Source organism: Metarhizium robertsii (assembly GCF_000187425.2).
Source record: "Metarhizium robertsii ARSEF 23 chromosome Unknown MAA_Scf_2, whole genome shotgun sequence".
In the NCBI taxonomy this organism is placed as follows: domain Eukaryota; kingdom Fungi; phylum Ascomycota; class Sordariomycetes; order Hypocreales; family Clavicipitaceae; genus Metarhizium; species Metarhizium robertsii.
Window position 1 is genome coordinate 379,394 of NW_011942160.1, and position 15,178 is coordinate 394,571.

A 15,178-nucleotide genomic window follows, 5' to 3' on the forward strand; every position below is an offset into this window, starting at 1 on the left:
CCCTTGGATACTGATCCCGACTGCCCTCGCAATCCTAGTCGCATTCTCACTCACAATGGGTCTCTTCTCGGGGAACAAGATGCCCGTCGCGGGAAAGGCAAGTCTATCGTCCAGCTACCACCCTATCGATGCCACCAACTCCTAATCCTTCTCTAGACGGTCCTCATCACAGGCGGATCCGAAGGCATGGGCCTCTCCGTCGCGAAGCAGCTCGCCGCCAAAGGAGCCAACATCATCCTCGTTTCCCGAAGCACCGCCAAGCTCGAAGAAGCTCTCAAAACCGTCAGAGTACGCACCTACGCCTCGCTCTCTCATTCTTTGCGCAGACCGCCGCGATAATGACGCGCGCAACAGTCATAAACAACATCCGACTGACACTATCATAGGCATCAGCAAAGGACCCCAGCCAACGATTCCACCACATCGCGGCCGACGTATCCTCCCCCTCCTACGCGGCACCTCTCATCGCCGCCGCCACAGCGTGGAACAACAACCAAACACCCGACATCGTCTGGTGCTGCGCGGGCACATCCGCGCCCCAGCTCTTCACAGAAATGGAAATGGACTCCCTCCGACACCACATGGACGTCAACTTTTACGGCACCGCCGAAATGTCACACGCCACCCTGAGAGCCTGGCTGTCGCCCTCGGCCCCCGTCACGCCCGAGCCCAAGCACCTCGTCATGACCACCTCCGCGGTAGCCCTGTACACCATCCCCGGATATGCGCCCTACGCACCCTCGAAATGGGCCCTGAGAGGCCTCGCAGACACCCTCTCGCAAGAGGTCATGCTGTATCCGCAAAATGTCAAGGTCCACGTCGTGTATCCCGGGACGATCCTGTCGCCAGGATTCGTGCGCGAGGAGCAGGTGAAGCCGGAAATTACCAAGATCCTAGAAGCATCGGACCCGAGGCAGACACCCGACCAAGTGGCCGCAGCGTCAATCAAGGGACTGGAGAATGGCGACTACTTCGTCACGGTAAACTGGCTCGGGGACTTGATGAGGCTGGGCATGCTGGGGGGTTCGTTCAGGAACAACTGGGTTGTTGATACGCTCGGCGCATGGCTGGTTGCCATTCTATGGATCTTTGTGCAGCCCGACTTGCATGGCAAGATTAGAGCCTATCGCAAGAAACATGGACATCCTGGCGCGCGCACAAAAGACACCGTAGGCCTTGATGGGGGAAGAGCAAATTAAAACTTTGGCCAGTGGCGGAAAGACGCTGATGCTATTGTATTGAGATACCCTAATATACTCTATAATCCCGTTCTCAAACGCCACTCCATTTACCGAATTTGACATATCTCTTGAACATTTCTCGCAATATCGCTCTGCCACTACTATCCATGGTGTCGTTGAGAATCTTTCTTCCTTCGGGTGGTGTAATGTCGAAGATGGAATTCATAGCCTGTTCAAGCGCATCACGTACATCTGTTGACACGCTCGTTTCGAGCTGCAGCTTGACATAGTGTACTAGAATGAGGTACATGTGTCGGCCGGCAGATCGCTTGGCGGCATCGGTAGCTGAGTCCAGCGAACTGTGGAGCTGCGAACGGGAGACAGCTCCGACGGTAGGCTCGCAAATCAGGGTGACGAGACGGGCATACAACTGGGCCTTGGCTTCTTGAGCCAAGTTGTCTGTTGTTGTGGAGTGCTGTTGACTCTTAATGAGATTCTGCAGCAAGGCTTGCAACGTGCTCAAGAGCAGGTGGAAATGCCCTTCAAGTCGCAAACGGTGCTTCTTAATAATTACTTCGACCAGTTTGCAAAGCCAAGGATAGGATATAGTGCTCTCGCCGGCATTGCGGTCCGATGCGAGATCAGATACAGTGCTCAGGGTAATTTCAATGTTCCATTGGCTCATTAACTGCGGCCGTTTCTCTAGAAGAGCTCGCAGGATACGGCAGATGATGTTGGAATTGGATGGTTTGCGCAGAAGCAACGAGGTCAAGTCACTGTGGACCATACCGATATTGAAACCGTCATCAGTCTGAAGCTGGAAGTCGGATGATTCTGGAAATTTTGTTAGGATGTCGGCTTGGCAATCAGCAGAGCGAATGAACATACCGATAATTTGATTTGCCAGGTACTCAATGGCAAGAAACTGGCCATCTGTATTACAGCCTCCTTTCAGCTCACTCAGCAGCTCTCTCAAGTACGCCAATTTCGACAAGCCGTCCATGTTAGCAGACACGGATTGGACAAGCTCCCTGAGCACCACCTCTCGCATACGGTGAGGCAGATTTTTCAGGTCGTCGAAAGTGGTTGGATGCGATACCTCAAGCTTGTCTGATAAGTACGCGCGGAGAAATGTTTGAATCTTCCATGCTCGCAAATCACCATCCTGCATCGCCTGTTTAGTTCTTTTTTCTAGTTTTCTTATAGAAGATGACTTTAAGTCACTTTTATCAGAGAACTCCGTGGCTGCAGCGGCATCCACAGCGGCCATAATGCTCATATCGACAGGCAGACTAGAGCGCTCTAGTACTTTTTTTTCCGAGACACAAAATTTGATGACTTTCGTGATGCATTTCGATAAAGCTTTTCGTGTCGTGGTCAGTAAAGGCGCAAAGTCCGTGTTTGATCGGGTGTTTACAGACTGAGTAAGCTCAGTGCCGAGGGACTTCAGTAGAGTCATGTGGAGGGCTGGCAAGTCAAGCTTGTCATCACTACTCCCATCAGCTTGCTTCTCGCAATTCGACACGAATGTAGTGGCTTCACGGAAGTACTTGGTACTTCGCTCATCGACATGGCCTGCCATTTGCTTTATGACTAAAGAAGCCATGTGAGAAAACCTCTCAATGACCTCCAGGATTGTCTCGATGCTGTCTTCCGATGCCATCGAAAGATGGGACAAAGTCTGAGATGCTTCCACCAAGTCTGAGAATCGCATGCCCTCGTGAAATGTAGGTCGTTTCATAATCTTGCATATCAGGCTTAATACCAGCTTCCAACTGTTCACATCGTCCTTGGTGGCAGGCTCTGTCATCGTCGACTGTCGCTTAGCCAGTATCGTCATAAGCTTTTCTCGCTGGTCACGATCGAAGCAGTCTAAGGGGATACTTGACAGCGCTCTCATCCACATTTGCCCCTTTTCACCTGGCCAGTTCTTCTCCTTTCCAGACTCGTCAAAAGCCGCAAGTAGGCGATCAACTAGGCCATGCGCAAGCTTCTTTTCATTGAGATTGGTCTCATTCTGTATCAATGCCGCCCAGAGAGTAGCCAACCCGTCTGTACTCAATTTGCGTGATGCAAATACTTCACCGAGTGCGGGCGGCAACTCGCTTGCCTTAGACATGTAGAGTTTGTTGAATCGGCTGGAACCGTTCAATATCCAGGCAATGTACTGCTCATAACCATGGTCTTCATTGAACACCGCTTCACTAGCCAAGCTAAGCGCCGTTGAGAATAGAGGACCCTCCAGAACACAGGTAGAGCTCATTTCAACCGCGAGTCTTTTCGTGAATGCTTCGGCCAAGCCCGCAGGCTCTTCGACCCAAGGTCCATCAGGGGACACAGAATCCCAAATCTCGTAGCAGCATCTGAAGGCTTCGTACGCTTCCGCGGACAGGATGGGCGACTTTTCCAAAGCCTTGGTAAGACGCTTCTTCACCGCGCCCCAGATTCCTTGCCTTTCATCTGGAGCCACGCACGAAACAGTGATTGACACAACTCGCCATCGCAAAGCCGTCAAAGGAGTAGAAGCCTTCAAACCCTCCACCAAATCGAAAAGCTGTCGCCCAATGGCATCGACGTATTGTTCACTATGCAACGACTGAGCAATAATAGATGCGAATAATACAGTCGCTTGAGGATTGTGTTTGGATGAATTTTCCTTCACCCATGCAACAACCTCGTTCAGACGCTGAGGAGACATTTCATTCTCAATAATGGAAGTGAGCGAGTCCTTTTGAGACCGCTCCTGAATAAAAGTAATCCAAGCCGAATCCGCACGAAAATTCTGTCTCTCAGTATCCGAAAGTTGCTGAAACCATAACCGCAAGAAGCTTGGCAGGTCTCGATGAGTGCGGAAACCATCTTGAATCGCCCCAATCACTTCCATAATTGCCTTTTTATTGCTTTCGTCATTGTCTTCCTTGATGATTCTGTCACAGATTTCTTTTCGCAGCTCAATACCGTCGTCAGATATTTGGAATACATCTGTTTCGCACTGAGCAATCTTTGACACCAAGGACCAACGGGTACCGTCGTCTTGTAAGGCGTAATCCCGGCACACCCGACGCAGGTCGTCTACACCAACTGGGGCAGAATTTACCAATGCTTGCTCTAGAATACTTTCCATGAGAATGTGACGATCTTGTCTCCTCGTGATTGCCAGCTCAACGGCTTGAAACGTTTCTTTAATCCACGCAACATTGTCCTTGCGAAGTCCACTGTCGGCTACATCCTTGTATGTGCTCGATGCGATGAAGTACAGCGCAGGAGCGGCTAGATGAATTATACCTTTACATATCTCTAGAGCAGTCGTAAAAGCTTCGAGAGTTCGATGGTTGATGAAGGCGCCTCGTCCGGGGAGAGCAAAGTTGCGATGCATGAATGTCTGCATATCCGATGACCATTTCTCCTTCAGGCTATCGCGTACCTGAGCTCGATTTGCAGAAGAAAACGACCCAACATTTGCTAGAATGACTGATGCAGGTCGGAACAGGTATATTGCCACATTCACGACATCATCCGTGCCCTGGAGATGAAGGTCCCAAACTGATGAAATCGTTTGAATCCAATCTTCGCACCCTTTTATTTGGTCGTGTGAGTCGCTGGATAAGAGATTTTCGCATATTTTAAACGCCGGCGCTGCAATTGCTGTGGCATCTACGGCCGATGTACAGAAGAGAGACCTAATATGTTCGGCTCCAATCTTGTCTCGCGAGAATGTCTCTAATGTGTTGTCTAAGCGATTTAACAGTGACGTCACTGCTATGAACAGAGTCTGAGCAGTCTCCAGGCAACCATTCATGCTTCGCAGAGCGTCGACCGAGTAGGCAATGTGTGTCGAACGCTTTCTTTTAGTCGGAGTAGTTTGTTCAGTAGAGCCAACTGGCTTCGAGACATCTTTGAGTGTCTGTTGCAGAACTGCTATAAATTTCCTATCCGCCAGCGATTTTGCCAGTGAAAACAACGGGATTCTTTGGAAGACACGGTCGAGAATCGTCCAAGTGAGAGGGTACCGGCGCAACGTCTCGGCCGCTTCTGAAGTGCCGTTCATGGATTTCAACAGCCACCGTAAGCTGCTTTCTTCTGCAGCATGAAACTGGTTATCCGCTGCCGCAGCTAGGAAGTTCCAGAGCTGCTGGAGGTTTTGACCATCGTCTCCAGGGCCATTTTGGTCCAGACCTCTAACGGTCTTGATGAGGTCCGTGTTATCCTGCCTAATTAGCACAAGAAATTAATCTCCTAGCAGAAAAAAGGCACTCACCATCATCAGCTGTCAAATCCATTCAACCCATGCGCCTTTATGATTATAAAATCCAAGGCCGCCAGAATGCTCCGAACATTCAGCGTTGCTGGTCGGAAAAGACCAAGTGCTCTGCCCCACGGTGTCTTTGGCTGCAACTGCAAGCCAAAATTTCCAAAATTCTGCCGCCCGATACAAAACCCACATGCCTGGGACAAGTCTCACCGCCTTCGGGTAACCTGGGCCATTGGCCGACTGGTTTTCGTAACAATTGACATCAGAGCATCGCCGACGTCGAAGCTGTCTGTAGCTCCAATCACAGTACATTGGCATCAATTCCGCAAATACGTAAGTCGTCCGAGTCGCCGGTCGATCTCATGACCTCCAGAAATCTCACGCGCCACCACTCAGTCTATTCACCATGCCCGAGTCCGCCCCTGCTGCAGCTCCTGCGAGCGCCATTTCCCGACCCGTCAGCGAGGCCCTCCTCAACGAGAAGGTATATTATTTCCCAGCGAGCACACGCGACAATGTGAATGGTAAGATCTAACGTCAAGGTGTAGTGGGATCGCTGTCTGTCGAACCTCCTCGTAAAGTCTACCCTTGGTCTCGGTTTCGGTGTCGTCTTTTCCGTCCTGTTATTTCGACGACGAGCCTGGCCCGCCTTTGTTGGTGCCGGTTTCGGTGCTGGACGAGCCTACGAGGAATGCAACATCAATCTGAAGCTGGCGGCGCGCGATCTCAAGAAGCAGCAGCAACCTTAGATTTGAACCGGCGAAATCTGACGACGCTTCGTCAATGTACAAACACAACAGATGGACGACGGTGGGAAAACGGAGCAAGCAAGATAGATTACGGCATGGGTTGTTTATAAATCTGAGCCATTTTATAGGCGGCTAGCCTAATTAGCAATTTTTCTGTACACCATCTCAGGAACGGACTTCTTCATCCCGAGTCTGCCGCGAGTGATATTGCCCAATTTCCCAGGTCTTCAGTGTTCAGAGTCATCAGAATCCTGCGCCTCCAAATCGCAGCTATCGTCATGAACCATTGCTCTCTCAGGTCTCTTTGTTACAATCCCTCCCTCTCGATCTCTCCCGGTGCTCGAGGCCGGCGACTCCAGCAGGTCATGCCAGTTGGAGTTATCATCTAATAGGAGCGTGGACAAACCATGATCTGTCCCGTCATTCAGGGTCGTAATGTTGTATGGCGTGGAGTCTGTGCTTTCGATATACCGTTGCCTTGGGACATCGTCATAATCGGGCATATCTAATGTCAGCAATTGCTTCAAAAACCTGTCAGCTTCTTTCTGACTTTTTCAGCAATTGACACGCTTCGTCGACGAACACTATGAAATACACCTTCATCCTGGCCCGGTGCTGACGGGCCAGCATCCCACCGCTCATTCCAGTATCCTCCCCATGACGTAGCTCTGTGCCGTGAAAGAGGTGCGTTCGAGTGTGTTAAGCTGACGCAGACGAGAATGAAGATGCCAAAGAAAAGAACGAGCACAAGAACGCCAGCAGCCAGTAGTATAATTTCTAGTCTGCTTTGTTCTATGGAATGCGCGACAGGCGACATTTAGGTGTAATATCCCTTACTTTGCAATTTGCTATTGTGTCGCGTGGCCGGTTCGAGCAAATGCAATGGCTATATCGAGTCGCGTCGTCGGATCAATTCAAATGTGGGAAGCGCGCCCGTTCAACCGCACTGCAAGGATCATTTCATCTGCGGATTGTCAAAGGACGCGTGTCTGTACGGTTAATAAATAATACACGATAAAAAATATAGTTTGTAGGGGCGTAGGCTAAGGGTAGAGTAGTGTTGGTAGCGATGCTGGCTCGACAGAGCCGGCTGTCTTCAAATGTTGAACGAGGTCGAGCAGCCCTAATGAGCCGTACACCCAAGTACAAAGGGCAAGAACCAATCCTTCGCAGCAACACAATCACAGCAAGCGGGAGTTGAAAATGACTTTCCTCGCCGGCTCTTGCACTCGGTACCATGGAACCGTGAAACCGTCACGCTCTCTGCAACACTGCATCTTCACGCGGCAAAAACTTCACGACACAAACTACTAGGGACTCTACGACTCAATTGGAACCCTATTCAGGCATCAGACAGTTACATCAGCAGTCTACGCCTGAATTCCTCGCCCTGCGGCGAAAGCATGTCGGAAACACCACAAATCGGGGAGAAGATGCATCTTCTCACCGCTAAAATGAAAAAGGCAGTAAAATCCGTTACTCTAGCACGCAAATATGACCGGTAGCAAGTTGACGATTCATTACCGGTTGATTAATCGTGCAACGAAACAAACAAACATTAATATGAAGGAAGGAAAAGAAGAGGACAGGTAGCGGCGCAGCAAACAGATCAAGAAATGCAAACCTAGTCATCACGTGAGGTGGTCCACCCACTCCCAAGACAAAAACCTCGTGTAGCAGTCCCACCCAAATTTTTCTTTCTCCCTCTCACATCATGTTACGATACTGCCCTGTGACGAATCTGTCACGCTGGACTGGGTTGACCAAACCTTTCATTCCGATGACACAAAAGACTTCCGAGTGAGATACCGGCTTTCGATGCCTTGATTTTGGGCTGAGTCGGCATTGGAACTGAAGCGTTGGCCCCGTCCCAACTTGACATTTACTACTGGGGGGGTTTTTTTTTGTTCTTTATTTCTCAAGGAGAAGCGTGATAACCCACAATTTGCCTACACCTCGCTGCTTTCCAATGCGCAAGCGTGTAACTTTTCTTTTCGTTCGTACGTGGGAGAACAAGCCAAGGTCTAGACAACCAGTCCGCTCCACCCTGAAGGCATAGACGCAGTGTGACTTCAGGACTAAAATCGGGCAAACATGTCATTGACGCTGTGTAGTATGTATCTGTAAATGCAAAGTCCGCTATCATTACATCGTTGTCCAAACTCTTAACTGTAGCCATATATTGCAAACCCCAAGTAGTTGCATGTGCCAATGCTTTCGTAGCCAGCAGGACGATGCGGAACAGCCGCGAAACGATTTCTGCATCTGACCCCAATGATATGAGTAATAGTTTTTAAGGACTGTTCCAAACTGAATCTGCATCAACCAGATACAAGGCTAGATCTTGCCACCAAAAATAACGTTCTCATCTGTAAACGACAGCAAAAACTTGGCCACCAATCGCCCCGTGTAAAGAAACGAGCTATCTATGGGATGTGTGCTCTCGCCCCTACTCAGAATAATTTCGTCATCGGCAAGGAACTGCATATCTTGCCCTGCAACCAGTTAGCACCGTCGGCATATGCAAAGCTACAGTCGTAAAAAGTACAAAACTTACAATCTTCACCCGCAAACAACTCCCGCATACCCCGAACCATCTCAACCGCCGGCCCATCCAGTTCTCCCCGCACCTCGAAACTCTCATCAAACAGGGGATTAAAGCTTTTCGTATTCACATCCCTCGCATGAGTCTGATAAATATTGTGAAACTGATATGCAAACTGCTTGAATGGCATATTCTCCAGCTCCTTGCAAATGTCCAACGCAAAACCCCGCTTATACTCTGGCGGCGACATGTTCCGTATATTGATCTCGTTTTGGTAAATGACGAAATTCTCGGCTGTAGTCTCCACGGCTTCCATAAAGAGGCAGAGGACGAGGAAGGCCGCAGTGCAGGGAGCCCACTCGCGACGGTGCTTGGGCTTCAGGGACTTGGAGAAGAGTTCGAAAATGACTTGCATTTCACGGAGGATGAGCCCGTCGATGAGGGACTTGATTTGACGAGCGAGCACGCGCGGGGTTATGAAGGGCGTGTTTTGGGACACGAGGCCCGGCTGGAGAGCAAGGATGGATTTGGGGGTTATGCAGAGGTGCCGGGTCATGATGTAGTGCATGGCGTAGATGGACAGAGCGCGTTTGACCATGGGGGACTTTTGCAGTCTGTTAGTTTCTGCCACATGGTGCAATAGGAACGGCAGGTGTGTTTGGACCTACATCGGATTGTTTGGCATATGTCTGCACAATTCTTAATATCTTGACCGGCAACTGCGTCGACCTCACCGAATCGGTAACCTGCTCCGCATAAAACGGCTCGTTTATGATGTCCGCCACGTACGCCTTGACCTTCTTCCTCAAATCATCCCTCTGGGCCGTGGTGTTGAACTCGAGTCCAATCGGCGCCGAACCATTAGCCTGGAGGTTCTGACTGCCGCCCTGCGGGTTCGTATGCCAGTGCTGCAGGACATCACACGTCTTGGCCGTGAAGAACTTGGCCTTGACCCTCAGCACTGCCGAGAACCTCAGTCCACAGAACAGCTCGACCTCGCACGGTTGTGACACGCCGCGCACCACGAAGCCGTCGACATTGTCTTTCAAAAACTTGACCATCTCATCCTTCTTGAAGTGCGCTCTGATAAACTCCGGGAACAAAACGGGGATGAAATCCTGAAACTGCCAACATACCACCTGGGGAACATGCAACATCAGCCGTTTGCAGTGCTTGCAGGGCCGCTCCTTGTCGCATTTGACTTTCCGGCTATGGCAGCAGAAACAGGCACCGACACGACGGACCTGCAGGGCGTTTTCTTTTGTTTCATATGCCAGAGGTCCCTTGCGGCCGCGTTGTGTAGCACGCATAGCTTCGAAGCATTCGAAGGGGTTGGGGCGACCAGCGTGAGCGTTTATAGAGTTGGGCGTCACGATGACGAATTTGCCAGACTGTGAGTCGGCGGGTTTTTTGGTCTTCTTCTCGATCTTGGCATCCTTGACTTTGCGAAGCGCGACGGGGGATTTGGAGAATTCGGATTTGATAGCTGGTGATTTTGGACTGGATCCTATAGGAGACGACGATGTGATGCTGTTGGTTGTGGTGTTGGAGGAGGAGATGAATTCCTCAAAAGAAACGACATGGTTGTTTACTGCAGCAGGGCTTGTCGCAGTCCAAGATGTGATGGTTGGGTCCATGTGGAATAAAGACGGTGTGAGGTCAGTTGTTGCGGTGGTCTGTTCGTTTGTGAGGAAGTTGCTCATAAACGGCGCCATATCTATCACATCATTAGATATCACGTCTTCGTCACCGACGCCCAGATCCGCATCGCCAGAGATGGACAAACTCACCATTCATCTCCCGCTGCGACAAGCCCCCATCAGCAAACAAATACTCCTGCGGCGTCAAAAAGCTCCCACTCCCACTGCCACCCGCAGACTCATTTTCACTTCCCTGGACAAACCCAGCAGGGCCATCAGACGCTCCAAACCCTTCTTGCGCGGCGAACGAGGTCCCTGCCGGTAGAAACATGGTCTGGTCCATTTCCACCAAACTCAACGGCGAAACTGATGCCTGTGGCGGTGTCAAATGCGCATGCGTGTGCCCGACAATAGCATACCCATTCAGACTACCGCTCGCGGGACTCGGGAGAAACCCTACGGACCCAGGGGCCGATGCGCCGCTCGAGTACTCTAGATATTGCCATGATTCGTCTTCTGTGTTATCAAAGTCGTACGGTGATGTATGCGGGGATGTGTGAGATGTGACGGAGGCCATGGTTTCGGCTTCAACTGGAGCGATATCCTATATTTGAATACACCCTCAGAGTATCTCTTCCCTGGATTTTTAAAGAATTCTCGTCAGGATTTGCTCGCCGAGAGGCTGATTTTCGACAAAGAGGCAGATGAGAGTTAGCGCAGCTTCAGGCCATTCGCCCGATTGACCGCGCAGAAAATCAGCGCAGCGATTCGCGAGTCGGGAGGTCCACGGTAGACGTCCTCCCATGTACCAGTTGAGAATATGTAAAGATTAGAAATGTAGGGTTAAGATGGACTTTAAGGAAGGCATTACACTCTTTCACCCGCAGTCGCCTCATCGGTTTCTAAATGGCGCTATACCGAATTGGAATACCGAAAGACTGGGATGAGGTGAGAACGTGCGGGATGGTCGACCACCCACATTGCGTGTCAGGACCACATGCAGCCGCATGGCGTTTACGGCTCTCTGACCGTGAATTCTCTGACCGATGGGTTGAGTTGCCGAGTGTGGGCTGAGCCGTAGGTCGCTGATTGACGGGGTGGCGTTTGCCTTTGATAAAGGAGAGTCAGAGTTGGCTGGCAGGCTGATGGCTACCCTACAAGGAAGCTTTGGCTTGGTCTCGCACTTGTCCATGCTGCAGATCGTCCATTACTGAGAAAGTTCACACACACACTTTGTCTCAACGGCAAGTGAATACATGTTACGCTATAAAAAATCTATCCCTACGGAACTACTAATACACCTCCAGGCTCATATTTGCATCTCATACCATCATGTACCCATAGCTGTGGTTTGCGCCAGTTTAATGGAGACGGGGACTATTGGCGGCAAATGCTTGCATTTAAAAAAACAACTCTAACGAAAACCGGACATCGTGGCCGCTGTGATAGCAGGCAAACACCAATGGACAAACCCACCTGTCTCATCAATTAACGGACGGTTCCTGCAACGAGCGAACCAGCGTGCTGTCGAACTTCAGAATCCATGTACAAAATAGAGTCATCATCATAAAACGTGTCTTTTCCTATCCAGCTGTATCATTAAGGAGGCTATGGCACATTGCTCCCCTTTCACTTGTTCAATCTGGTTCAAAAACATCCCTTGGGTAGATGCTAAGAGAATCCTCGCTTCAGGGAGGAAGGGATTCTGGTATCAAAAAAACGTATAATGGGTGCTGGCTTGCAAGTGCAGCAAAACTTAGGATCGGAATCGCGATTTGGTGCGTTCCTGAATCCGAGATTCTGTTTCAACGTATAAGTGGTCCAGGTAGTCCATGGCCGACGCGTCCTTCAAGATTTTGGCGACTTGAATACCTGCAGAGATGAGCTGCAGTATGTTCCGGTCGTCTTTCAGAGGACGGCTTTGGTGTTTGGCAGCGTGGCGCATCTCCAGTGAGTTTTCTAGAATGGTCACGAATTGTTTGATCTGACCATTGTACAAGACTCTTGCAGGGATGCGTCGCTTAGTTGCCAATCTTTTGAGCAGGTACACCCATTCAGTCCATTCACGATCCTGTGGTCTTTCGACCGGTCGCATGTCCTGTGTCAGGGGAATAGGGAACTGATACTTGGCCACGAAGTCAAAGGCACACTGTGAGAGCCGATCGTTGACCTGGTTCAGCACGGTGTCCTGCTCTTGAACGTGAAGATTAGTGGGGAGGTGCGGTAACTCCCTCTCCTGCATATCAATAACCTCTTGTGGAGGACGTTGCAAGAACTGATGGGGACCGTCAAACTCATCTCGATTCGACGGTCGCCGCTGAGAGCCGCGTTTGCCACTATGGCGCGGCTTCTGCTGTGGGCTAGTCACTCCCATGACGTTCTCGACGGAATAATCAGACAAGCTGGGAGAAGCAACCATCTCCTCGAGGGAGCCCGTGGGGGAATATCGCCCATGATTGTCCCAGCCTGTCGTCTTGCCTGGGCTCTTGTAACCGTTGAATGCAGGCGCCATGGATGAAGAGGCGGTAGCCGGAGTTCGCAACGCATAACCTGACGAAGCAGAGGAAAATGTATCAGCCCGCGTGTTGTAGCCGCCTCCGCTTCTGGGAATATTTCCGTTCTGAGCATAAGAATGACTAGGGTTCATGATGCTGAGGAACCAGTGTTATTCATGTGTCCTCGAGGAAGTGTGTAGATGGGGAGGTTTGATTCTTACCTGGGAGGGGAATAGAATCCATTTCCGAAGCCATCATTGCCATATGGGTCAACCAATGCACTACAACCTATGTCAGTATATCATGTCTACAACAGTGAGGCATTGTGACTCTCGCACCTGTGGCCTGTGTTCCACGGATCTCTGGAAATGGGAGTGCTCTTATAAGCCAATGCAGTTTGCGGCATATCTCCTGGAACCATGCTGCAAAATGGACTTTTCCCCGCCGAAAGACAAGTTGTGTCCTGTCGACTTGGGCAAAGAAGACAGGGAAAAGAAAAAGCACAATGGCGAAAGAAACAATGTAAGCAAATGCGCAGCGCGGCCGGAGCGAGCGAGCGAGTACGCCAAAACGCGGGTAGCAGCAATACAGCCCAAGGACGGGGGCAGTCCTCGCAGCTTTTAGCTAGCAGTAGTATGCAAAACAAGGATCCTGTGGAAGAGCCGGCAATAAAGAAGTCCTTAGAGAAATGCAAGATCCAATTGGCCTGGGGAATGCATAGAGAAATGACGACAGTCCTGGGAGCTCTCTTTTCCTTGGGCGCTGGCAAGCAGCGGTGTGATCCGAAGTGCAGGTGACCAAGTCCACACCTGCAATGACCAAAGTCGACTGACTGGATGTGGCCGCTTGGTACAGAAATAAAAAAGAGAGAGAGGCACTAGATTATAGTGCAGTCCTTGGGGGAATGAATATCCACGGCTCAGGTAGAGTGTCTGGCTTCTTCTTCTTCCTCTTCTCTGCTTTGAACAAGTGTATCGTACACGACTCTACGCCGTACCTGGCAGAAGGATAGGATGTGGCTGATGCGGGAAGAGGAAATGTTAGAATCTCAAGCTCTGGAGTTTGGATTGGGTTGGGAGAAGGGGAAAGAAAAGGGAACAGGTCTGGAAAGATTGGTTCCGGAATGTAGGTGTTTTATGTCTGACGATGAAACTGCCGCGCACCTTGAGGTGATGGGTGATGGGTGCTGGGTGATGGGCATCGTCAAGCAGGCCAGCCACCAAACATTGAAGGCAGCAACAGCGGGGAGCACTAAATCCTAGCACTACTATTGACCGTTGACCCTTGTATCAATTTGTCCATTGGAGCACGAGAGTTGAGCAGTCTGGTGGTTGAGACATGTCTGGTACCTGATGTTAGCAGTCCGGTTGTGCTGCTTCAAGGGACTCAGGCGTGCCCAGCCAGGAACTAGGAAGGAACCCATGTCGAAGTGACTAGAAGGAAGCAACGGAGCAGTCTTGTAGGGAGTACATCTGCATCATCCATAGACATGCCTCGAAGCCATGTACAACAACAACACAGCGCGTTCAGGTCCTCTCTGAGTCCCTCACTCTCCTTCTTCTTCTTCTTCTTTTTGTTTTTGCAAATTACACCCCATGCTAGACGCTGCTGGGGTTTCGCCTGAATGGATCGACCACCGAAGCCCGAGTGGCCAACGTTGGGAAACAACAGAGACATGAACAGGTCCATGCTCATATCCATGTCCATGTCCGAGCTACATACCGTATGTACAACACGCAAGTATGGAGTCCCAGACTCATGATGCAACTCAAGACGGAGCTGGGCGTTTTGCCGCCTGCGCCGATTGTGCGCACACTACTCCGTACATACATACATACATACGAATTGCTTTTGGCTGAGAAACGGGTAGCGTTCCTACTGGGGACCACATAGCGGGGAGAGATTTCCAGAATACGGAGCAATGCCAAGCGTATTTTGAGGCTATTTTGGGTCAGCCGCAAGGACAAGAAGCGTGACCATATTGGCGGCAACAATGCAGAGTCTGTACATACATATGTACATGTAAACCATTGACACCAAATCGGTGCAGCGATGATGTGGCGCTCTGTCTTCGCCGGGTACCTGCTGTTCCGCTCCTGGGTCTGCGGATAAATGGGCTCTTTACTGTCACTCTGCTTGCACATGTGTCGCTATGGACTTCAGCGTGCAATACGGAGTACTACTACTGCTCCGTAGACACATTTGAGTGAAGGGGAGAGATGAAGGTGGCGTTTATGGGGGCCCAACCGAAGCCCAGCCTCAGGCACCACTGCCACCAGCATACTCGGGCCTCTACTCCGTACAATTCTACTCTGC

At 50.6% G+C, this 15,178-nt stretch overlaps 5 protein-coding genes across 5 annotated transcripts; 2 read left to right on the forward strand and 3 right to left on the reverse strand.

Moving 5' to 3' along the window:
- Positions 1-186: 186 nt before the first annotated feature.
- MAA_07092 (3-ketodihydrosphingosine reductase) lies at positions 187-1,199 on the forward strand (the record flags this gene model as incomplete). The annotated part of the gene is made up of 2 exons (XM_007825090.1): positions 187-288; positions 387-1,199. 2 exons carry the CDS (start codon positions 187-189, stop codon positions 1,197-1,199), a joined length of 915 nt encoding a protein of 304 aa, XP_007823281.1.
- A 73-nt stretch (positions 1,200-1,272) lies between these two features.
- Positions 1,273-5,442, reverse strand: MAA_07093 (Nucleolar 27S pre-rRNA processing protein; the record flags this gene model as incomplete). The annotated part of the gene is made up of 3 exons (XM_007825091.2): positions 1,273-2,015; positions 2,070-5,388; positions 5,440-5,442. 3 exons carry the CDS (start codon positions 5,440-5,442, stop codon positions 1,273-1,275), a joined length of 4,065 nt encoding a protein of 1,354 aa, XP_007823282.2.
- Positions 5,443-5,839: 397 nt separating this feature from the next.
- On the forward strand, positions 5,840-6,182 carry MAA_07094 (uncharacterized protein; the record flags this gene model as incomplete). Its single annotated transcript, XM_007825092.1, has 2 exons — positions 5,840-5,917; positions 5,982-6,182. 2 exons carry the CDS (start codon positions 5,840-5,842, stop codon positions 6,180-6,182), a joined length of 279 nt encoding a protein of 92 aa, XP_007823283.1.
- Positions 6,183-8,519: 2,337 nt separating this feature from the next.
- MAA_07095 (Fungal transcriptional regulatory protein) lies at positions 8,520-10,944 on the reverse strand (the record flags this gene model as incomplete). Its single annotated transcript, XM_007825093.1, has 4 exons — positions 8,520-8,677; positions 8,740-9,331; positions 9,396-10,444; positions 10,518-10,944. 4 exons carry the CDS (start codon positions 10,942-10,944, stop codon positions 8,520-8,522), a joined length of 2,226 nt encoding a protein of 741 aa, XP_007823284.1.
- A 1,179-nt stretch (positions 10,945-12,123) lies between these two features.
- Positions 12,124-13,283, reverse strand: MAA_07096 (uncharacterized protein; the record flags this gene model as incomplete). The annotated part of the gene is made up of 3 exons (XM_007825094.2): positions 12,124-13,018; positions 13,084-13,143; positions 13,201-13,283. 3 exons carry the CDS (start codon positions 13,281-13,283, stop codon positions 12,124-12,126), a joined length of 1,038 nt encoding a protein of 345 aa, XP_007823285.2.
- Between the last annotated feature and the right edge of the window lie 1,895 nt (positions 13,284-15,178).